General features: G+C 38.7%; 3 protein-coding genes across 3 annotated transcripts; 1 reads left to right on the top strand and 2 right to left on the bottom strand.

Moving 5' to 3' along the window:
- Window positions 1-7,197: 7,197 nt before the first annotated feature.
- Window positions 7,198-13,572, bottom strand: LOC134803004 (translin). Its single transcript, XM_063775731.1, has 7 exons — window positions 13,436-13,572; window positions 13,178-13,265; window positions 11,962-12,058; window positions 11,122-11,237; window positions 9,677-9,759; window positions 8,047-8,138; window positions 7,198-7,521 (listed from the first exon to the last, which is right to left on the bottom strand). The coding sequence occupies exons 1-7, from the start codon at window positions 13,511-13,513 to the stop codon at window positions 7,386-7,388; spliced, it is 690 nt and encodes a 229-aa protein (XP_063631801.1). The 5' UTR covers window positions 13,514-13,572; the 3' UTR covers window positions 7,198-7,385.
- Window positions 13,573-14,694: 1,122 nt separating this feature from the next.
- LOC134803008 (adenosine 5'-monophosphoramidase HINT1) lies at window positions 14,695-15,636 on the bottom strand. Its single transcript, XM_063775735.1, has 3 exons — window positions 15,499-15,636; window positions 15,064-15,175; window positions 14,695-14,887 (listed from the first exon to the last, which is right to left on the bottom strand). Exons 1-3 carry the CDS (start codon window positions 15,610-15,612, stop codon window positions 14,727-14,729), a joined length of 387 nt encoding a protein of 128 aa, XP_063631805.1. The 5' UTR covers window positions 15,613-15,636; the 3' UTR covers window positions 14,695-14,726.
- A 494-nt stretch (window positions 15,637-16,130) lies between these two features.
- On the top strand, window positions 16,131-19,989 carry LOC134802965 (adenosine 5'-monophosphoramidase HINT2-like). The gene is made up of 3 exons (XM_063775701.1): window positions 16,131-16,262; window positions 16,882-16,996; window positions 19,369-19,989. Exons 1-3 carry the CDS (start codon window positions 16,179-16,181, stop codon window positions 19,539-19,541), a joined length of 372 nt encoding a protein of 123 aa, XP_063631771.1. The 5' UTR covers window positions 16,131-16,178; the 3' UTR covers window positions 19,542-19,989.
- Window positions 19,990-24,731: the final 4,742 nt, after the last annotated feature.

Below are 24,731 nucleotides of genomic sequence, written 5' to 3'. Positions count from 1 at the left end.
GGTCCTTTCACCGATTTGTCTTTTTTTTTTTTTTTCTGGCTTACTCCCTGAATTTTGCACAGGGTGGATTTGCCAATGTCGGTGTTGACTTTCACACGTGAGGAGAATGTTCGGTATAATAATTTTGCATTTTTGGGAGGATGTAGTCGGGGAAACCTAAAAACAAATAATTGTTATGAACATCACAGACAAACACATGACGAATACAACGATTAGCAAAAAAGCGGGAAGCGGATGACAGAACGTTAGTAGTGCCAACATGAAGGAAGTGGAAGAGAAGAAAACGATATATATAATATAGAAACAGAGTATAGAATAAAACGAGTATAGATTGACATGAATTATACGCATTAAATTAGAAGAGATAAGACAATATTTAGAGTTTTATGTTATTTGTTTGTAAATATTTAATTAGAATAGAAGTTAGCTTAGTATCCATGTGGCAAAGAAGCGAGCTAAAGCATATAGGTCGTGGAACATTTTCGGGTAATACATCGTATAGTGAGTAGCTACATTTTGTACAAGCAAAGAAGATGTGGTCCAAGTTGCCCTCATCCAACCCACAAAGAAAGAAATATGCCTAAAGAAATATGGTCAAGGCTACTTTTAATAAATTTTTGAAAAAAAAATATTTTCGGCAAATTTCACCGATTTGTCTGACGATCGAAATAAGTTTCAATGGAAAGTATACAACTTGTACAACATAAATCATCTAGGTTGCCTATCTTTTTCCGGTCACTATTATGTGGTTGCCGTGTTTAAAGAGGTGATTTTATATCGATAATTGCACTCATCTGTCTGACGCTTGAATTATACATCAAAATGATGATAATTTTATTGCAAATACAATGGTATAGGGTTGCCTGCGAAAATCCGGTCACAAATGAGGGTTGCCAGGCTTTTAATTAAAATAAGAAGGGAAGACTTTTAGCGATAACTCATAAACGGCTTAACTGGTCAAGTTTGTTTTAATTTTAATTGATTGAGTTTTTAAGCACTATTTTTTTGATTTTTTTCATATTTTTTGGACAGATGTTTCAAAAGTTGGAAGGAAAAACCTTATTTTTTCTTTCTAAACGATTATTTCCGAAATGATTCACTTTATCAAGAAATGTTGTTTAAAGACCCCTATTCATTTTGAAAGGCCTATCCAGCGACACCCCACACTATGAGGTTGAAAAGATAAAAAAAATGTCACACACATTTTGTTTCTTTCAAAGCGATTATTTCCGAAAATATTCACTTTATCAAAAAATGTTCTTCTACAACCCCTATTCATTTTGAAAGACCTTTTTTTCGTAGGATACCTATGTTGTAAGATGTCATTTGATATGAATTTTAAAATAAATAGGGTTCTTCAAAAAACATTTTTGATAAAGTGAATATTTTAGGAAATAATCGCCTCGAAAGAAACAAAATGTACGTGAGGATTTTTTTTTTCGTGTCAACCCTATGGTGTGGGATGTTGTTGGAAAGGTCTTTCAAAATAAATAGGGGTTTTAGAAGAACATTTTTTGATAAACTGAATATTTTCTGAATCGTTTAAAAAGAAAAAAAAACAAGTTTTCCCTTCTAACTTTTGAAAAATCTGTCCAAAAAATATGAAAAAAATCATGAAAATAGTGCTTAAAAAACTCAATCAAATAAAATTAAAACAAACTTGATCAGTTCAGCCGTTTATGAGTTATTGCTAAAAGTCTTCCCTTCTTATTTTAATTAAAAGCCTGGCAACCCTCATTTGTGACCGGATTTTCGCAGGCAACCCTATACCATTGTATTTGCAATAAAATTACCATCATTTTGATGTATAATTCAAGCGTCAGACAGATGAGTGCAATTATCGATATAAAACTTAGAGGATATAACCAACGGAGACGCCATGTCTAAAATTTTCGGTACAAAATAGTCTGCCGTTTTTTGCGGGGGAGGGGCACATCAAATGTATAGGTACCTCATGTCAGATAAACGTCAGTCCATACATATGGTTGACATGTCGTTGACCATTGGCCGCCTATTTTCGACAGAGGGGAACGCCTGTTAATGGCGGCTCCATTGTTAATTACTCCGAGATATAAAATCACCTCTTTAAACACGGCAACCACATAATAGTGACCGGAAAAAGATAGGCAACCTAGATGATTTATGTTGTACAAGTTGTATACTTTCCATTGAGACTCATTTCGATCGTCAGACAAATCGGTGAAATTTGCCGAAAAAATTTTTTTTTTCAAAAATTTATTAAAAATAGCCTTGACCATATTTCTTTAGGCAACCCTATTTATTTATGTTCTGGAACATATTTTCATAGTTTCATCCGTCAGACAGATTGGTGAAGGTCGGCTATATGGGGGATCTCCTACTATAAATGAAACAAATTATAGATGAAATCAAAGATAATTTCTTGTCACCCACAGATACAAAAAACATACTGGGTAATTACCAATGACCTTTTATTTATGCAGACTTGTGACGTTCATAGATGACAAAACTAAAATTTGATCCAACAATTTTGACAACTTGACAGGTTGGCGTCACCCATACGACTAACTAAATATAGGTTCCGGAACCTATATTTAATGGCTCACGATCGTGCGCCTGGTACCATATCTACCTCAATTTACTTACATCTATGGTAATTACAACTTAATTATTAATAATTTTTGATACATGTTTTTATCGCTGAAAATGAATGAATGAATGAATGAATATTTATTTATTACGTGTAACACATGGACACAATTTTTATTAGTAATGCTTACAAAGTAAGGGGTTAGTAGGTACAGGGTTTTTTAAAACAAAACAACACTGATGGGCGAATGCAATCCCTCACAGTGTAACAAGTAGGGACAGTCAACCCTATCCGCTATCATGCGAAGGATGCTGTTGGGACTGCCACGCACACGGCGCACCAGGGATGCTGAAAAGCATGTATCATCTTTTTTTGACAAAACAATTTATTCTGAAGTTGTAATTAATACATTTTTTGTATCTTGTGGGTGACAGTAAATTATCTTTGATTTCATTTATTAAACTCCTTACTTTAGGAATGTAGTGAGCTTGACTGTGACGTTTTCCAATTCAAATCTGACTGACGGTTCAACTTAGGATGCCAGCCCATCTGTCATTAGAATCAGCCAGGAACCAATCCATTAAAACAGCTGTTCGGGTCTTTCAAATAAATCACTGTATCGCAGCCAGACTCTCAAGCCTCAAGCATAGACTATTTGTGACGTTATCTATGAAAAGGGACCTTATTGTCGATGGCGCTTACGCCATTATTAACGAAGCTCCGATATAAATACCTACTATGCCGCGCGACGCTGTGCGGCGTAAGCGCCATCGACAATAAGGTCCCTTTTCATAGATAATGCCCCATTTCAATACTTGACATTCCATCAAACGCAGCCGTCATAAATTCATAATTTTTTTTCCTTCTTTCTTTCTAATAGACGGTCTGCGACATAGAGTCTGGCTACTGAAATATTACACAAATGTTTGGCGGGAAATTCAAAAAATCTTGGGCTGGTCACACTTTGTGTAGTAGGAAATATAGTTTTGATACTAGAAAATATTTTTGATTTTCTGTGCACACGTAAGGTACCTAAGGATATAAATTAAATATACGTTGACGTGCACTCAAAGTCAGCTCACATAATTTCTACCACTATGTAAAGTACAGTCAACGATAAACACATATGTTAACACTTTCTCACCATATACCATTGTAACAAGGCGAAAAATGAAATGTAGTGTAAATAAGACCTAGCTCTATAATACCGTGATATTAATCCATCACCAAAAAAATACATAAGTACTATGCCAAATATGCTAAATGCTAAGTATCAAAATATTTATAGAGCACCAACCTCCTAATTTGTTTACATTTGTTTAGGAGTTGTAAACATTGCAGTTTTTCGTTATACAACGCTACACGTCGACTTCGCACATTGTCGTAATTATTTACGAGCTTAAATAAAAATTTGCGAACCACACTCAGTATAGACATTATTAATGTAATTTAAAATAAACCCCTTATAAACCGCAAACAATTTGAATTAATGACATAAATTGACAACTGACTTTTAGCTTTTTTTTTAAATCATAGACAATTGGTGATACAACAACGAAATATCTGTCAACAATTTTTGGCTAGCCAGACTCTATTATATTATATGATATAACTAGCTTTTGCCCGCGACTTCGTCTGCGTGGAATTAGTCACAGCAGCTAAAGTGCGCCTGGATAATGCTAATACTAATAGCATTCATTCAATTCGCGCATTGCTTACTTCAATTATTAGGCAATGCATTAACTCTTTCAATTCCACCCCCCTTTGCACTCTCTTCAGGGATGATTTCCGACATAAAAACTATCCTATGTCCTTCCCCGGGATTCAAACTATCTCTATACTAAATTTCAACTAAATCGGTTCAGCGGCTTAAGCGTGAAGAGGTAACAGACAGATACTTTCGCCTTTATAATATTATAGTATATGGATTTAAACGCGTTTATAAAATCTTATTGTTTATTCGTAATAAACATAAATTAGACACAAACAACGAATGTTCTCGATCAGTCTCCGTCAGATCTCTTACCTAAACTTTGTTTTAATATTACAAAAAAATAGAGTTCGATTTTAACACAAAACTGGTACAGTCGCCAGATATATCGGAGCGGCCGAGGTGCACACAAATATCTGAACACGCACTCTAGCGCCACGGCAATAGAGGCGTGCTCAGATATTTGTGATCACATTGGCCGCTCCGATGTATCTAACGGCGACTGTACAGACATGTCTAAAATATGGATGCACACATGATACAAAAAAATATGTCCCATAGCTCGATATTAAACTTTCGTGAGACATATTTTAAACTAATTTAAATTTTATCAAGCAGAAACGCTAGGGTCCCCTTGACCCATAATATGGTGGAAAGATTTGCTGGCTATGGATGAGGTCTTGGTGGCTCAGATGGCAGAGCGCTGGAGTATCGATCCAGAGGCCGTTCAAATCTCACCCAAACCAAGGCAGTAATTTTTCCACTTTTAAATTTTTTCTGAGCTTAATATTTTATACTGTCTAGACGACAACGGTTTCACTCACTTGAATTTTTAGTCGCTATTGGCGACATGATTCGGGCCCGTCGGGGGTCCGTCCTCAGGCTCGAGTGCTCGCGGCGGCTGCACTTCGTGTTTGTCCCATAGCTCTATGTCAGCGAATTAAGAACTATGGGACATATTTATGAGTAAGTTATATGCACCCATATTTTTATACTAGACTGTACCAAAGCAGGATAATTGTATACTATAAGTTCGACTAATCGTGACTCGAACTGTAATTGTTTTGATTAGAGATGCCACGAATATTCGGCAACTATTCGGTATTCGGCCTATTCGGCCACTTCGACGAATAGTAAACATCATTCGGCCGAATACCAATTATCTGTTGCACCTTCCAAAAAAGAAAAATTACACGATAAAATTAATCGCAAACCACTTTATTTAATATTTATAATACACTTTTGGAAAGTGTTTAAATACACAGGCCCTGTTTTGAGCATTTTTTGATTACAAATTATATTATTTTATCATGAGTCTGATTTGATTGACTCTAACTACATTCACTAGTTCTGAATGTTCTGATCAATAAAAGTTAAATATTAGTAAACACTGTGCTTTGTTGGGGAACAGTTTTCATAATTAACATGAGTCAAAATGTTCGCATGTCATGCCAAATATTCGGCGCTTCGGCCGAGATAGGGGCCGAATATTCGGTATTCGGCCAAAAGCACTATTCGGGGCATCTCTAGTTTTGATGATTACTTTATTTTGACTATTAAGTTATCAAACATGTAGCTAAGTATTCTTATTTTGAACTCGTACAGAACCCCTAGTGTACATTTTATTCGATAGCGTGACGGATGTATGTTTGAAAGTTATTATTAATCTTTTGAACAGCGCGCCAAGCGGGACGTTTTGGAAACTCAAAATCCCATACAAAATTAGCCTTAACGCAAACGCGTACGTCACGCTATCCAATGAAATTTACGCTAGGGGTACAAGCAGGGGCGTATTTACCCTAGGGTCATCCGGGCCATGGCCCGGGGCGCCAACCTCCAGGGGCGGCATATGTCAACCCCCAGGGGTGGCGGATCGCATTTTGTTTTTCTTCCTTGACTTCTGGGCGGCGAAACGTATGGCCCGGGGCGCCAAATTTCAAAATACGCCCCTGGGTACAAGTAAGTCCAAAATGCTTTACACATATTCTTCCTCGAACCAACCATAGATACAAACAAAAATCTAACTTATCATTCTAGAATTATATTGATCACATTAGTTTATCTAAATTTAAAAAAAACATGCTTAAGAAAGTGCCTCAATTTATACAGGGTCATTTTTGGACCGTTAGCCATATTGTTCGAGGTGATTAGGTAGGCCATACTGAACAACTTTTTCTATGGGACCAACTCCGAAATCACAAAAATTTTTTTTGGCCGTTTCATAGATTTTGGTCGAGTGGATGTCGACGTTTTCTATGGGAAGGCCAAATTTTTTTTGGGATTTCCGGGTTGGTATTACAGCTGCTGTGTATTCCGAGAGTCGCATCTTTTCTTGTGACTGAACAAACCGATGCGGGCTCTGCACTGCTTCCCACAACGGTCACAAGTAAATTTGGCGTTAGCTGGAGGTGCCGGTTGTTGTCTCTTTAGACGGCGCTCCTTAAGTTTTTCAAAGCACTGATCGTCGTGATTTGTTCTGCCTTTGCGTAGTAAGTGACGCCATTCCAGTCTGTCCAGTGCCAGGAGTTCCCAGTTTTTTGGCTCAATTCCAAAGTCCTTCATATCACGCTTGCATGAGTCCTTAAACCTGAGCATTGGACGCCCAGTAGGTAGGTAGGTAGGTAGTAGGTAGGTAGGCCGACAAGGTTGACAACGCGTCGCGCACGATCGGCGTGGCGAAAGGGTTAAAGTGGCATCTGGTGTGTTTCACAAGGCTCGGAACTGGTTTTAGAAATAGCGGTAAATACCGGTTCATTTCGGTTTTACGAGTTGTAACCTAAATAAACCGGTTTATTCGACGAGCGACAAGACGACCGACCGGCCCGGTGGTATGCCGCGTAAACAAAGACACCGACATACGAAGATACCGGTTTTTATTGTTCAAACCCGGTTAATATGACACTAGAACTTTATGGAAATGTTCTAAAAACCGGTTTCTAAATAACGGTTTTACGAACGGAACCGAAATGAAAAGGTTTTGCGCCAAGTACATGACAACGGTTTGGAAATTTAACCGGTTTCCGAACCTTGGTTTCAGCCTTAACCGGTGTGTATGGTTGTAAAAGCGAATTTTAGTGACAGGAGAGGCAGCTTTTGTTTTTTTGTTTAAACAGCGACAGGGTCCGGCCGCGGCAGCAGACCCCTTATGCTGAGGTCATATACGACCTCCTCGATCTTTTTCACGTCGTATTTGAGAGCGTCGAACCGCTTGCGGAGATGGTCGTTCTTTAGATTCAGGAGTCTGAAAAAGAAATACTTTAGCTTATAGCAGAAATTGATTGATACAAGAATAATATGTAAGACAAATTCGTGATTCGAATCAGACAGAAACATAGGGCCTACCGCGAACCACGTTCGACGTATTGCCTCTCTGTCGCACTTGTAAATTCGTACGTAAGGTTGACAGGGAGGCAACACGTCGAACGTGGTTCGCGGTAGGCCCTCAGTTCTATTTAACAAGCTGACAACTGCCACAGAACGGTATCGTCTTGGGTCGTCCCATTCGTTTTTCGTCAAGTTCTTAAATTAGTCCTATTCTGCTTTCGTCACGCATTCTACATTGAAAGCCACCGACGATTGTGACGAATGTAGAATGAGTGACGAAAGCAGAATAGGACTAATTTAATAACTTGACGAAAAACGAATGGGACGACCCAAGACGATACCTTTTCGTTCATTCCCCGGGAACGAAAAGGATTTCGTTTCCGTTCGCGGTTACCGGTTAAAGAACTGTTCATTGAGACCGGTAAAGAAAACCGGTAAATACCTAAAGCCGGCGTTGAGTTCCATCACGAACTTGGAAATCTGCAGCGGGCGCGCGTAGTCGCCGCGGGTCACCGCGTTCACCGCCAGCCGCGACTGCGAATACAACAAAACATTATTTTGACGACCGGTCTGGCCTAGTGGGTAGTGACCCTGCCTGCTATGCCGACGGTCCTGGGTTCGAATCCCGGTAAGGGCATTTATTTGTGTGATAACACAGATATTTGTTCCTGAGTCATGGTTGTAATCTAAGTACCTATTTAAGTATGTATTTATCTATACATATATGTATAAGTATGTATGTCGTCGCCTAGCACCCATAGTACAAGTTGGTACAAGCTTTGCTTAGTTTGGGGCTAGGTTGATCTGTGTAAGATGTCCCCTAATATTTATTATTAGTTATTACTATGCTTTTTATGGAATGGAAGTACAGTTGAAGTCAAAGATATGTTTACACTTTTGCACCTTACTCCTTTGTAATAAGGCGAAAAGTGTAAACATATTTTTGACGTGGACTGTACAGTGCAAAAACGTACAGTAGAGTAATTAAAAATATATGTATCTAATATATGTATGTAGTAATTCTCCGTAAAATAATGAAAGCTCTAATAATATTATTTTATGCAACCGTTGTTTAAGAGAGGTCAAAAAAGGCGAGTGGCGTGAGTAACAATTTGAGGCGAAGCCGAAAATTGTTAATAAAGACGCCACGAGTATTTTTTGACTCAGTTAAACAACGTTGCATAACTTGCATACAATACTTTTTCTACGACCAAGCACTTACTTTGAAATAAAATTGTAAATTCAACAAATATTTTTAATTCAAGAAGTAGCAAAAATGGAGGGTACGGGCGGGAAAAGAATGAATGAAATAAAAAAAAATGTCTATGGTTCACTCACTCAGAGATGAGATTTAAAATAAGGTTGGCATGGCAACACTGTATTTCATTCAATATTTTTTAAGCGGTCATTACACGAAGTATCGTAAAATCGCCAAAAAGATACTGCGTGTATGCACAAATTCTTTTTTGGGGAATAGACTAAAGACTTGTCTTGACAACTATAAAGTAGGGTTTTAAAGGTGTGTGCACGACCCTTTAAATGACAAATAAAAGTACGGGAGTAGAAAAATAAATAAAACGTTGTACGATACACGTGCGCGGTGCGTATAGATAATTCGCGTCTCGTGTCGATCTAAAACACTGCGATCGGTCGTGTTTTAATTTATCGCCACTCGTTGCGATTTTCCTACTTTCCGCACTTGTATCGTAAATAACTATTTGACCGAGTGAACCCGAAACGCGAGCGAAGCGTGGGATAAAATGTATTTTATGTTTCCCCAGCTGTTTTTCTCTACAGGTCGCATTTTTCACCCAATTTTCGTGAAATATTTGTTTTAGTTTCGAGAAGTTTATAGGTCCATTAGTATGTAGTCTGATAAACCAATTTATCGGAAGAAAAAAGGGTGAAATAAAAAACTCTGGTAGCTTGAACGAATTTGTCGCCTTTTCCTACTGACAAATTGATTTGCCAAACAATATGCCATGCCAAAATGACTAGGCAAAGAACTAGCGGAATATACATAATTGCCCAAAAATTCATGCAAATGCCCTTTAAAGGAATATGAAACTCACCAGTTCAGTGCACATCTGCAGTAGACCAACCAGGTAATCTTCAACATCCAGATGGAATCCTTCTTTCTCCTCCACTGCGCTGACTGAAACAACAAATAGGGATGTTGACATATTAGACATATATGTACTTCATAAAATAATACCAAAATATTACTTTGCTTATCCGCAGAGTAACGCCTGATTCTATTCACTTGTACTTGTGTACATGTACTTCATAATATAATCTGGGGTCCCAGGGACCAGCAATTGCTAGCCAGAAAACTACATTGACGTTTTAAATTTAAAATTGTACATTATGTATTTTTTGATTATCATTGCTGCCACGACATCGCGTCCCAAGAGGTTAAGGCTCATCATTGACAATACGAGATGATGCCATCATCTTCCTCGCGTTGTTGCGGCATTTTTGCCACGGCTCAGGCCTGGAGTCCACTTGGCAACTAATCTCAAGAATTGGCGTAGGCACTAATTTTTCCGAAAGCGACTGCCATGCCATCTGAATCTGACCTTCCAACCGAGAGGGTAAACTAGGCCTTATTGGGATTAGTCCGGTTTCCTTACGATGTTTTCCTACGTTACTATGGACTGGATGATAGACTAAATTCGATAGTTTTGCAAGTCGTGTCGTTTTTTTGACACACATACACATCATTCTCAAACTCGACGCAGTCGACGCGCGCGATTCTCAAACTATCGCGTAGCGCTCAACATTCGCGCAATCATACATTTACTATCAAAATGTATTTACAAATCCATTCGCGAATATCTAACAACAGTGACAACCATTAGCCGGGTCCACACAGAGCGAGCATACGCGCGAGGCAATTTCTTCGCGCACAAAACGGCCGGTGTAGACGTGCCTCGCGCGCGCCGCCTCGGCCGACCACATGGATGCATGCATACCTTCGCACATTTACGAATCGAAATACGAAACTTGCTCTTGCCCTATCCTATTCATTACTAATTCATTATTAAAGGTTCTAAAGGTTGTATTTAAAATTTTAAACCTCATACTGCCAACACTGCAGCCACTGTCTCGTGTGTGGCCAGGATGCCTTCCTCCAGCCATATGGTCAGTGATATGAGGAAGCAGCGTTGGATCATGAACTAGTAATCCACGGTGAACCTAATATCATTGTAACAAGGTGTACTTACTGCCGAGTACATCAGCCACTGTCTCGTGTGTGACCAAGATGCCTTTCTTCAGCCATATGGTCAGGGATATGAGGAAGCAGTATCGTTGGGTCATGAACTAGTAATCCACGGTGAGCCTAATATCATTGTAACGAGGTGTACTTACTGCCGAGTACGTCAGCCACTGTCTCGTGTGTGACCAAGATGCCTTTCTTCAGCCATATGGTCAGTGATATGAGGAAGCAGTATCGTTGGGTCATGAACTAGTAATCCACGGTGAGCCTAATATCATTGTAACGAGGTGTACTTACTGCCGAGTACGTCAGCCACTGTCTCGTGTGTGGCCAGGATGCCTTTTTCCAGCCATATGGTCAGGGATATGAGGAAGCAGTATCGTTGGGTCATGAAGCGCCAATGGTCGTGGTATCTGCGTAATTAATCATAAAATAAATTTATATAAATGCACCATGAACGCACTTATCCCCATCCGTGCCTGGCAGGGACAAATGTCACCTCACCCATATCAGTTATTGATATATAATTCTGTACATTGTATCCTTAGGGTGGTATTCCATCTGTCCAATGTGTATTGCATTTCACATTTTGCTTTAATGAGAGAGTGAGACGCAATCACATTGTCGACGACCAGTCTGGCCTAAAGGCTAGTGACCCTGCCTATAAAGCCGATGGTCCCGGGTTCGAATCCTGCTAAGGGCATTTATTTGTATGATGATACAGATATTTGTTCCCGAGTCGTGGTTGTTTTCTATATGTATACATGTGTAAGTATTTATATACCTATTATATATATCGTTGTCTGAGTACCCACAACACAAGCCTTCTTGAGCTTACCGTGGGGCTTAGGGCAATTTGTGAAAAAATGTCCTATAATATTTATTTATTTATTTATTTATTTATTATTGTACAGGTGGAATACCACCAGTAGGTATCTATTCTGAGATAACTAATGAAAATGGTTTGATGACAGGAAGGTTCAGAAGGGGAGGCCTATGTTCAGAAGGGGGAGGCCTGTGTTCAGAAGGGGGAGGCCTGTGTTCAGAAGGGGGAGGCCTATGTTCATAAGGGGGAAGGCCTATGTTCAGCAGTGGACCTCTTATGGCTGAGATGATAATGAAAATAGAGATACTAACTTGTAGTAATCTGTAGCCGGCACCGTCTCCCGCAGCTTGGCGTAGCCGGCGCGGGCCTTCTCAAACAGCTCGCGAGCGCGCTGGCAGGCCGGAGCAGCTGCAATTAGGTCATGTACAGTTCAGCTGCAGATATAATTGACCCCAACCAGGGGCAGGCGTGGCTCACTCCGCGATTTCGTCGCTTTGCAACAGGGAGCTACAAGTACATCCGTTCCACACCAATTTTGGCTAGCCATAAGCCGCGCGTGGCGCTGTCGCCACCTAGCGGTCATATCTGTCATAATCGTAACAGAAGCGTTTTGTTAGAGAGTGAATCTTCTGTACCTAGTACTATTATTTATTCTGCGCCAGGGGTGTGAAACTCCTCCCTTTGGGCAAACTCGGCTCTGTTCCGCTCAGCATTGCTCTGAGCAATTATTGGGGTTGACACAACTTGATGTCCCTTTGCATGTACGACCACAAATAAGAAAATGGCTTTCCTTTTTTCAACCCTAAATAGCCGAAACGGATAGTGCCATATATTAGAAAGGGATAGCATCATTCGACCCTGAACCACTGTCAAACTTCGGTTTTGTAGGCAGTTTCCTTTCTGTACGGTAGTACTATTATTTATTCTGTGCCCCAACCCCAAAGAAATTTGTTAGCAGGGGGGGTCAGCTATCACTGCAGCTGACTGTACAAGGAATGTTGAAATAAATGACTGTCAACACCATGCGATTCCTATTGGGGGTTGTGCACAAATCACGTGAGGTGTTTTCGGCTACTTTTTGACCCATCCCTCCCCCTTGGTGATATATACACACCCCACCCCACATAAACTTGTGTATTTTTTGAAATTTTTCCATCCAACTGGTCAAGGCCACGCGCTCCAAAATTTCGTAAAATAGGCTCGTTATTTTGAAGTGCGGAGTGAAGATTTATGTTTAACGATACCGAGAAATAGTATCTACTCGTGTGGTAGGCATTTTTTCTTAGTTTCGTTCAAAGTAGAAAAATACACGTTAGGTCTCCTTACACCCCCCCTCCCCCAACGTCTCTCGTGATTTTTTACAGCGGACCTCGCGTGATTTGTGCACAAGCCCTTGCTGTATGCAAAAAAACATGTTATGGCTTTCTGCTGGATAGAATTAAGGCCAATAATTCTTCAAAACAATTGTAGAAACAGGTATTTTATAAAGCAGAGGGTGGACTAAAATTAAACATAGAATAAACTTACTTCCGTCCTCACTGTGGTGAATGACCTGCAGTATTGTGACCGCTTCGCGCGAGATTTGGTCCACCTCCTTACATACTGTGCGGATAACCTAAAATTATTGCGAAAACACATGAAAATCATTAAATGCAACAGCAATAAATAGAACCACAGTAAATTTATACTTAAAAAGATATGTTGTACAGCTTTCAACAGTCAAAAATAGTAATTTTATTGAAAAATCTAAGTTTTTACATCTAAGAATTTCGATTTCGATCTTACCTCTCGCAATTCTTGCTCCTCGTCAAGAGTTTTTTGAAACTCCGTAAAGATGGACGTTATTAAGTGATTATCACCCATTGTTAATGTTTTCTTACTTATAAGATAGTCAATATGTAAATAAACAACGAATTATGGAATTTATGGATTGCAAACAACCGGAACGGAACTTCACAAGTGGTACGGCGGCGGGGGAAGCAAAGGGGCTACCGCGAAAACCGAAATTCGCAAATTGCGGGGATCTTACTCTTTTACTCCAATGAAGGCGTAATTAGAGTGACAGAGAAAAATGCCCGCAAGTGACGATTTTCGGTATTGGCGGTAGCCCTACAAGACATGAGTTTGCGTTTCGTTTCACGCGGCATCCCGGCAAGATTTATGTAAAAATGTTGCCAGCGCATTATACTAAAAAGGCTTAAAATTTATAAATATTTTTGAAGTGAAAACTTCTTTAGCGGCGCTGAGCACTTTTTGTGATGGGGAAAAAATGTTAAACTCGCGAGAGCGTAAGACGTAACCCTCTCTTTCTACCGCACGGCGAACATGTATGCCTGAGCCTGCTGTTTCGTTTAGGCGGCGCAGGGCTATAACCGCGAGGGCTGTCACTCTATTTACGCCTTCGTCGGAGTAAAAGAGAAAGATCCCCGCAATTTGCGAATTTCGGTTTTCGCGGTAGCCGCTCAGGGCGCTTGCGTGACGTCACGTGTGACGGACACTGTTACAATGTCATTGAGTTTTTCCTTTTTGATTTAAATGCCATCTAGTGAATTTCCCTCAAACTGGTACTAATATAACTCTAGTACTCACAGTGATGTGCTTAGGGGTCGGGTTTCAATTATACGTAGTGCTGCAGACATTTTGCACTAGATGGCGCTGTTATTAATATTTTGATTTACAATGTCATTGAGTTTTCACTTCTGCTGGCACTCCCGGAATGCAACCCGTTGTTTTTTTTTTACTAGTAGAGTTGGCATTTGATTAACCTCGTCTCGTGCCGCCAAATGTGCACTTCATTTCAATGGGATTTAAACTATTCTTAAAATATACGTTAGTATTCAAATTTTTGAAGTAGCATTCATTGTCTCAAAAATTTTCGAACAAATGTTATTCAACCCATTTAACAAAATTGAATTTCTTAATTTTTTACTTCCCTAGCCAAGCACTTCATTTGTGTATATTTTTTTTGTGTGTACACTTGCCATCAAAATATCAAATCTTAGGGCAACAAATGTTTTTTACGATTTGGAAAAATTAAAAAGATCTTCACATAAACAAATACTTTATTATAACTAAATTAGCCCGGGGGCCACTTGAGCTGGCGGCCGCCGAGGATGTGAATATGGAGATGGTAGACGCTCTGGGCGCCGTTCTTGCCGTCGTTGATAACCAAACGGAAGCCAGACTCGTCCAGACCCTGCAGTGCAGCCACCTTGCGCGCCACGATCAGCAGATGTCCTGGGGAATAAAGCTAGTTACAACTACCCTTAAAAACAAGCTAACCTAATTAACTTATACTTGAAGGTCTCAGTTCAGCCAGCCCCCAGTCTAAGACTATGGCCAGAGAGTTGTGGCACAGGCTATAGAACATATAAAATAATAAATAATTAATACATATAAAAAAACATATTTACCAAGTAACTGCTCATCAGAATCTTCGGCCTTGGAAAGCTGAGAGATGGGCTTACGCGGGATCACCAGGATGTGCGTAGGAGCTTGCGGAGCCACGTCGTGGAAAGCTACGCACTGAAAATAACAACAAAAAATACAAATCTGTAATTCCTGAGAATTCGGTAAAAGTTTAAAACCTGGCAATACTGACCTAACCTTCAAATTAAGGACAATTTTTCTGTTTGATCTTTGATCATATTTCATTTCATGATATTGATGAATTTTCTAAATTTCAAGTTACAATATTGATATTCAGGTAATATTAAGACAAGATAATACAGTACAAATTCAAAGGTTTAAGATAAACAGCTGACCGAAATGTCAAGTGCAGGTGAACGGATGTGAAAATAAATCAGCAGGAATACAAAAATAATTAAGCCAATTAGCGAAATAAATACCTGATCATCTTCGTAGACGATTTTCGCTGGAATCTCCTTCCTAAGAATCTTTCCAAAGATGGTATCGCCACCAGGGGCAGCAGATTGCGCGAGTTCAACTTCTCCACCCGGCATATTTTTTTCTTTACTTTTTTGTACTTTGTTTTTTTTTTCTCGTTGACACTTGACAGAAAGGCGCATTACCTACGTTCCGTTCTACGCAATTTGAAATAATATCAAAACTTTAAAAAGTTTATTTTAAAATTTACACAATGTTTTTCATGTTAAAAACTTTAAAACGATTGAATAACTTAAATAAGATCAGGGAAAATGAAACAAATAATAAACAGCTTGAGTACCTAACTATTTTATCAACTTAAATGCACTTCATGAAAACCTATGATCAAAACGTATTATTGCAAACAATGATAAAGTTTTATCAGTGGCCTATTTTATAAAGCTACAAGTTACAATTTACAAGCGGAAGTCTCTTTTTAACCCTATGTGTTAGAACGAGACTTCCGCTTGTAAATTGTAACTTGTAGCTTTATAAAATAGGCCACAGGTGTTATCATTATCAATATTCGCGGTGACCTGATAAATCCATGTGTAATCAAAGCCAAAACAAGTATTCTACAAGTATCTGACAGTTTCAATGTATATTCAGGAGATAAATTATCAGAATAACTTATTTTTAAATAATGGCTGCAATAGAAAGCAAAACTAATTCCAACAGAAACTCTTTTGGTCTTAAGCCCGAAGATTACATTTACGAGGACGATTTGGTATGTACTTATATCCTTCCTTACTACCTATCCTAATTGTACATAAGCAGCTAGGCGTGGCTCACTCCGAGATTTCGTCGCTTTGCTACAGGTAGCTAAAAGTACATCCGTTCGGCCCCAATTTTGGGGTTTGCCATAAACCGCGCGTGGCGCTGTCGCCACCTAGCGGCCATACCTGTGCTGATCGTAACCATAAAGGAAATATATCGTAACAGACGCGTTTTGTTAGAGAGTGAGTCTTCTGTACATACCTATTATACCTATATAGTACTATTATTTATTCTGTGTATATAAGTAATTAGGTCTATATTAGGCGGTTGGCGTGTGCGTGACATTTTTGGTGAAGGGTATGATTAAATGAGTTATTCCATCAACCTTTCTATTTAGAGAGACAGGGACGAAAACAAGGTAGATGTAAGAAGCTTCAGGTAATGATGGTCTATCTATACTCTAAAGATTAAACCCAAGTTTCCATTCCATTGCAAGATTTGCAAGCCTATTAATTCACAAAAATATTATTTAATATTTTTTTACAATTAAAGTTTTATTGTAAACATAAATATCAAATAACATAATTAAATAACTAAACTAAACTATAAAAACTTCATGTATTTTTCAGTGTTATGTGTTCGACGAATTGTACAATCCGCAAGCCCCCGTCCACTTTGTGGTGGCGCCAAAGAAGCATATTCCGAGACTATGCCACGCCACAGATGAAGACGAGAAGATTCTTGGTAAGTTCTACTCAGCAATACTCCTACCTGTACAGCTTGGCAAAAAAGAGTAGAAATTAAAAAGTGGCAACACTGTAGTGTCGTCCCGTTTTCTTATATCCATTGGTATGAAAGGGACGACACTAAGACCACTAAGTACAGTGTTGCCACTTTTTAATTTCTAATCTTTTTTGCCAAGCTGTACATCGGTCGGTTACAAAAGGCATAAGTCCACCAACGTACAGTTAATAGTGTGGGCCAGTCACCAGCAATAATATGTTACACAACGAAGGCCGCAAAAATATCTGACACGATCTTATTCGCAGTACAATAAGAGCGCGTCACATATTTTTCCGGCCTTCATTGTGTAACATATTATTGCTGGTGACTGTACTAACAGTAAAACAACTGACATTTTCAACGGAAATAGGTATGCAATTTATAGAGCAACGAAATCCCTCTAGTTAGTGTGCCATACTATCATTATTAATTAATTCGGGCGCCTGGCAACTGTTCAGCGGTGGGTGCGGGAGTGGATGGGCAACAAAGGGGTTGTAAAATCAATTGAAGGTGTGCAATTTATAGAGCTCTGAGTTTGGTGTGATATAATAGCTAATTATGTATTTAATTCAAATATAACAATGCCAGACGTTTTATTTGGGGGAAAAGTAGTGCCAGGTGATGAAAATACACAATCACTTGTGCGCCTGCAAGAAGATCACGAGCAAATTTCACCTGATTCACAATTGCTTTACGCATAGTGTCGTATATATATGTCTTCATGTCATGTTTTAGGCAGTTTTAGCCCAACCGAATATCCGGCCGAATATTCGGCCGAAACATACAGAAACCAGTCGTGTTGGTGACAATAGGGTATTGTCCTACTAGTCAAAACAGTTACTTTTTTAGAACTGTCAAAACAATTTGCTAATATGGAATTTATATGAAACATTAGGTAGGTACATCGTGACGTCACGGTCAACTTACCTACTTACTTTTTACCCGACTACGGCAACGCAAAAGGAGGGTTATGATTTTGACCGGTATGTATGTAGGTATGTATGTATGTTCATTTGTTCCCTCATAACTTCTAAAGTAAGTACACATTATAATTTGACAAACGATATGTCATTCGAATCGTCTTAATCGTCCGCTGGTTATAGGCTACATGACGTCACAAAAAAAATAAACACGGCGGCCCTCTAGAGGTCATAATAAAGTCACGAACCAAAAAATTAAATTAAGTAATGATTACGTGTTGTATATCATTTGAAAGAGCTCAATTAGCACATTTCAAATATATACATATTGTTAGCTTTTGCACCCGGCTTTGCTTGCATGCACCCGATAAAACATTAATAATTTATCGGGTAGGTAATTCGAACTACGAATCTACAAGCGCTCTGGATTCTATCCGCGTATTACCCGACTACGGCGATACAAGAAGGTATTTGCAAAATATATTTGTTTGCCCGCTATATACATGGTGTTTTTTTAATGACCTGCAATATTTTATAACGTGAATAGGTATAGAAGTCCAGATCAGACAAATTGTATGAAACAGCTGTACAAGAGACGTACGAGGGTCGCTGTAGGCGTACCAAAGACGGGCGCCCTCATACTAAAGAGTCGGGCGTAGCCCGACGGACGATGTACGCTGTTCGCGTTCCAAAGCCGGGCGCCCTCATACTAAAGAGTCGGGCGTAGCCCGACGGACGATGTACGCTGTTCGCGTTCCAAAGCCGGGCGCCCTCATACTAAAGAGTCGGGCGTAGCCCGACGGACGATGTACGCTGTTCGCGTTCCAAAGCCGGGCGCCTTCGGCGCCCTCATACTAAAGAGTCGGGCGTAGCCTGACGGACGATGTACGCTGTACGCGTACGCGTTCCAAAGACCCCAAAATTAATTAAATAAAGAATAAGTTCAAAATCTAAAACCGGAGGATAGCCGTGGGCGTATGCCACTTTACCTTAAAGTTTATAATCGTGGCATACGACCACGGCGATCCTTTGAATATCTCTGTAAATATATACAAAATTTAGTAAATTATATTACGTTGTATTTTTTTATTAAAAAAATTATAACATTTATAATATTTCCTGTGTGATCATTCGGATAAGAATCATATCTTGTTTCATACTTTTTAGAGCGCGATTTGCAGTAGTGGGATTTTAGTTTTTGAACTTATTATATTTCTAACCGATTTATTAAATAGAACTTTTGTTTAAAAATAACTTCTATCTGTGTTTTTCTAATAATTATCTGGTGCTTTATTTATTTCATGCATGGTGTAAAATAATTTATTATAAATACCCAACTTGTACCTACACTTCATTTCTTCTTATTCGCAGTATTCGCACGGGTTATTTTATTACACAGCCCATTTGTTTCAGGCCACCTCCTAATCGTCGCCAAAGACACTGCAATATTCCGCGGCCTCCACAAGACGGGCTACCACGTGGTGGTAGACGAGGACCATAGAGCAGGGAAACTGCGGGCGCTCCATGTGTTCGGGCGGGCGCTGCAACACATGTTATGGCCGACAGGGCCCGGAGACCGGCTCTGATATCAATTTCACTATAGCTTCCTAAGTTCCAAAGTCATTTATGCAGATTTGGAATCTTTTTTTCTTCCATTTTGAAATGGCCTTTTAAAAGGACATTGGGTTAGGGATATTATAGGCTAACTCTGCACCGACTTTGACGTGATAAAGTCTGGAGTGCCATGAGCGGGTAAACTGCGGGCGCTCCATGTGTTCGGACGGGCGCTGCAACACATGTTATGGCCGACAGGGCCCGGAGCACGGCTCTGATCTCAATGCAATTTCATTCATTCATTCAAGGCTCGGAACCGGTTTTTTCTTCATACAAAAAATACTGGTATTATTACGTTCTTTGGTTAATTATTTGATTTTTAATGGGACAATCTAATAATACGAAGTTGTTACCTAAATACATGATACAGTCCTACGGAAAGAGCATAAAATAATTTAAAATATTGGGCTATTTCGGGTTTTTAAAAACCGGTTCCGAGCCCTGTGTCAATGTCACTATAGCCTCCTAAGTTCCAAAGTCATTTTTGAAGTTTCGTATTTGGAACCTTTTTTTTATTCCTATTTGAATTGGCCTTTTAAAAGGACAGGAACTTTGACGTGACAAAGTCTGGAGTGCCATGAGCGGGTAGACTAAAGGCGCTCCATGTGTTCGGGTTCGGGCGCGCGCTGCAACACATGTTATGGCCGACAGGGCTCGAAGCCCGGGTCTGATGTCAATGTCACTAAAGCCTCCTAAGTTCCAAAGTCATTTTTGCAGTTTTGTATTTGGAACCTTTTTTTTCTTCCATTTTCAATTTGTCCTTTTAAAAGGACTTTGGAACTTAGGATAGGGATATTATAGGTGTCAGTCTAAGCTAACTTGGCACCGACTTTGACGTGATAGTGTCGAGTGTCATGAGCGGGGAGACTGCAGGCGCTCCCTGTGTTCGGGCGGGCGCTGTCACTATAGTCATGTCATGTCAATGTCACTATAGCCTCCTAAGTTCCAAAGTCATTTTTGAAATTTCGTATTTGGAACCTTTTTTCTTCCATTTTAAATTTGTTCTTTTAAAAGGACATTGGAACTTAGGTTAGGGATATTATAGGTTAGGTCAGCCTAAGCCAGCGGTCGGCAACAGGCGGCCCGCGAACCTCTCACTTGCGGCCCGCGAGCCCCCTGGCTATTTTGTATGTAATATTGTCAAACAACAATATCTGATAAAGTCACACATAATAACAAAGTGCGTGTAAAACGTGTAACAAATTATGTGGCCCTTGGCTGCTAAAAGGTTGCCGACCGCTGGCCTAAGCTGACTCGGCACCGACTTTGACGTGACAAAGTGTGGAGTGCCATGAGTGGGGAGACCGAGAGCACTCCATGTGCTCGGGCGTGCGCTGCAGCAGATGCTTTGTACGGCCACTATTAATGTAATTGCATTATTTCGGAGTGAATTTTGTACGAGTTAAGATAAGAGTTTGGAAAATAGTGTTCTCCCCCAAAAAGACTACAAAAAAATCTAAAAAAATTGTTCGTTCACCTCACTTTCATAATATTGGTTAGTGTGAAAGATGGTATTCATAAATCTGTGCTTAGTTTTGAAAGATAATGATAATGACATTGACAAATATTAATAAGGTATATAGTTGACAAATATAGTCTGTAAACAACTTTGTCAAATAGAAAAAAGGGGCGAAATTTAAATTTTTTATTGGACAAAAATCCTTCGCGCCTACATTTTTTAAATTTACCGCTTTTTTCTACTGACGGAAATGGCTTCACGAACTATAAATAAAGTCAGTAAAATGGTGTGTAAATAAAACATGACAGAATTATAACAAACCGAATTATATTAAATTACAATTACATAACATGAGCTAGTTACAGCGCACACTAACGAATATGCAGATCACAGTCTTACACAGGTTATTATTATAGTTATAGGTCTACTCAAAAAGTGCCTCTCGTATATGTAGAAGCAATGTGCCATGGTTACTGCTATACTATGTATCTTTAGGTATTTAAATAAAAGTAAACAAATAATTTGTACATTTTCGGGTAGTTGGTTAACATTTATTGGTTAACCAACCAAATACAAAACCGCCTGGATCTGTCACTGAACGACCTGACTTTAATTATTTGATCATGTAATGTTTCCATCTACCCTCAACTTGCTTAAGGAGCCATTTGAGGGTAGATTTTGTTTACTTTTATTTAAATACCTAAAGATACGGACTATAGTTTTATGGCATTTTAAATTAACCAAACACAATGGATTGCAAATAAATACTCTGTACCGTACTAAGCAGAGACGTCAAACTATTTTAAACAAAAGAGAAGAAAAATAAAAACTACCGGTGGCCGTGAAAGCCGTGGATGAAGTCCCGTCGACACTATTTTTCATCACTTTTTAGTAATAAATTATATTTTTTTTATAATTTTAGTTTTAATAAACACATTTAACCTAATGTTTCATTTTAGTATAAAATTGGTATAAAATCAGGATGCCTGTTTACTATGTAGTAGATAGGCTAATCCGATAGGAATATTTCCAGAATTGCTAAATTTCAAATTTGTCATATTTTTGCATGGAGATCGAAACTTTCCGTTTCCGAAACGAAAGTTTCATTAATTTCCTCCGTGACATTTCTCAACTTTTTTGTAACTTGCCGCAACTTGCATATGTAGACCACTCTAAGTGTTACGTTAGAATCTGGAATATAAAACCAGTGCTTAGTTTTGATTTCAATATATAGTAATAATTAGCCATTCCTAACAAATTAGAAATAAATAAGCCAATACAAGTCTTATTGTTAAGCACTTTTAAGTGTTAGAGTTTTTCGGAATTTATGTACGAAATATCATTTGATACCTTAGAGCTGAGTTTGATATAATTGGCCACTGCCAATTATATAGTGGCCAATAACTATAGAATCACCCTAAGTTTGGTAAAAACGAGAACTCATGAAAAAGTGCAATGGGGCTATTCATAAATTACGTCATTTCAAATTAGGGGGGGGGGGTCTGGACATCGGATGACGGTAGCATGACGTAGGAGGAAACGGGGTCATTCGAAGCATGATTTTTGGATGATTTTAGGGGGGGGGGGGGTCCAAAATCGTCAAAAATCGATGACGTAATTTATGGACAGCCCCAATGTAATTTGAACCTTAAATCCGAATGCTAAAATTGAAATTCTATTGGCGCGTATGTGGTCGATACATCTTACTATGCCTGGAAAAGGACTAACCCTCCTTTAGGTGCAAGTTGCAACCAATGTCTCCTCGCCCTGCCCGATGTTCTTAATAAAGAACAGTTTATTTTGTCATTACTGCACAATTCCGCAAAAAAAACCAAGTTGTCCTTAATTTAGAATATTGGGAAGCGCGTAGTTATATGAAACCATAGACTAGGAATCCTCTAGACCGAGTTTAGAGCAATTATTCCATGCAACCGATGACGCCAAAAATGCGGGGGTGCGCGGGACGAGGTGAGCGAAGTCCCATGCCGTGATTGGTCCGTTCAAAGACACGGATGTCACACAAAGACATTTTCGACTCGAACATGGAGTAAAATTACCGTATGCGTGGCAGAGGGGGTAGCGCGACTATGCTCAGTCTCGAGGATGTTTTGTCTGTGTATGAAACATAACCCCGAAATTAGTCGAAATCGTAAGCTTCTTCACATTTACAATTATTGCATAGTAGGTAAGAAGATGGCATACACAGTTACACACAATACGTCGTATATAAGGAAAAAAATATCAGTGCCTTTTAAAAGTTACAATTACATACCTCTATGTTTTTTTTAACTGTGTGTGTATGTAAGTTCATTCATTCATCGTTCTTTCCATTCGCCTCTTCTCGCTATTTGAGAAGAGGGGAATGGAATGAACGATGAATGAACCAATTTATTTAATGTATTTTTCTAGTGTCAGTGCACAATAGCCTTTTAAATTATATATACATAGTGTGTCCATTTGGGTATTTTATTTAAATAATTCAATCAAAATACTTTTTTACCCGTAATAAAAAAAAACACTATTCTCAATCTATAAGTTAAATCATGTTTTCTAGGTATTTAAAGAAAACGTGATTTTTATTTATTAATAAGGACAAAAAGTTGTCGAATTGAAATATTTTTGAAATACGAGTACCTATACACAAAAAACCTACTAATTTAGTGTATACCTAAATGGACATAATATACATCATTTTCACAATGTATAGTAATTATAATTTAATTACATAAATTAATCTAAGTATTATATTGGCATATTTTATTTTATACACAATAAGTCTGGCAATTTTAAATCTTGTGACATATTTTGTATTGGGCTATGGCCTGTCCCGTATTAATACAATTACACAAATGTTATATTTACATATATTTGAATTATTATATACATGTTTAATAAATGGATGAGGTTGTATAAAATTGTAAAATAGTCAATATTATCTAAATGCACGACATGTTACTTATAATTTATAATATTTAATTTAATAAATTAAAATTTAAACAACTCACAGTTGCATTCTCACAAAATTTGTCTAACGATCGAATATATCGACCAAATTTATAAGTAAAGAGTTATCAATTGCAGGAACGATTTTTCCCAGACTTAAGAAATCTTTTCACAATAAATAACTCTTTCTTATAAGTAATATTATATCTATAGGAGTTTAGAACTGAAATCATATAGGTACGAAACCTATAAGTACTAAATTAATAACTAAAACTTCTCTATAGAAATAGAGAGTCAAATCTTAATTTTTCACAGACTATCCTCCTAAAGCCCAAGGTCCTACCTATAGTACGTATTCAGTTCGATGAAATTTAAATCATATTAAATTGGAACAGAGTCGCATTTGTTTTGTTTCGTTAAACTTTCAAACAAAACCAAAAAAGCTATTCCCTGCACTAAAGTTTCAAATTTCAGTCGCAAAATCTGGATGTTTCTTTTGTATGGCTGGGCCTTAGGACTCTTAGCGCCACTTGCACCATCCCACTAACCCGGGGTTAACCCGTTTAACCGGTAACCCAGTGTCAAATTGTACTGGTAACCATGGTAATTCCAGGTTTAACCGGTTAACCCCGGGTTAGTGGGATGGTGCAAGTGGCGCTTAGGAGGCTATATTAAAAGGAAAGGCATGGAGAATAGTTTTTACAGTTAGCGCACAAGGTGTCAAGGGTGATCAGTCCGCTTCCTCGGAATTCGTGCGCTA

This window comes from Cydia splendana, chromosome 25, assembly GCF_910591565.1.
Source record: "Cydia splendana chromosome 25, ilCydSple1.2, whole genome shotgun sequence".
NCBI lineage: Eukaryota > Metazoa > Arthropoda > Insecta > Lepidoptera > Tortricidae > Cydia > Cydia splendana.
The sequence above is the reverse complement of the archived record's forward strand: the minus strand, read 5'-3'. Positions and strand labels throughout refer to the sequence as shown.

Bases quoted from the DNA above. Each gene is read 5' to 3' on its own strand.
- LOC134802965 (XM_063775701.1), top strand. From the start codon at position 16,179: ATGGCTGCAATAGAAAGCAAAACTAATTCCAACAGAAACTCTTTTGGT. The intron at 16,263-16,881 runs GTATGTACTTAT...TGTATTTTTCAG, and splicing joins ACATTTACGAGGACGATTTG to TGTTATGTGTTCGACGAATT. The intron at 16,997-19,368 runs GTAAGTTCTACT...CATTTGTTTCAG, and splicing joins TGAAGACGAGAAGATTCTTG to GCCACCTCCTAATCGTCGCC.
- LOC134803008 (XM_063775735.1), bottom strand. From the start codon at position 15,612: ATGCCGGGTGGAGAAGTTGAACTCGCGCAATCTGCTGCCCCTGGTGGC. The intron at 15,176-15,498 runs GTATTTATTTCG...TGTTATTTTCAG, and splicing joins TCGTCTACGAAGATGATCAG to TGCGTAGCTTTCCACGACGT. The intron at 14,888-15,063 runs GTAAATATGTTT...TTTATTCCCCAG, and splicing joins TTCTGATGAGCAGTTACTTG to GACATCTGCTGATCGTGGCG.
- LOC134803004 (XM_063775731.1), bottom strand. From the start codon at position 13,513: ATGGGTGATAATCACTTAATAACGTCCATCTTTACGGAGTTTCAAAAA. The intron at 13,266-13,435 runs GTAAGATCGAAA...CAATAATTTTAG, and splicing joins AGGAGCAAGAATTGCGAGAG to GTTATCCGCACAGTATGTAA. The intron at 11,238-11,961 runs GTTAGTATCTCT...TTAATTACGCAG, and splicing joins CCGGCTACAGATTACTACAA to ATACCACGACCATTGGCGCT.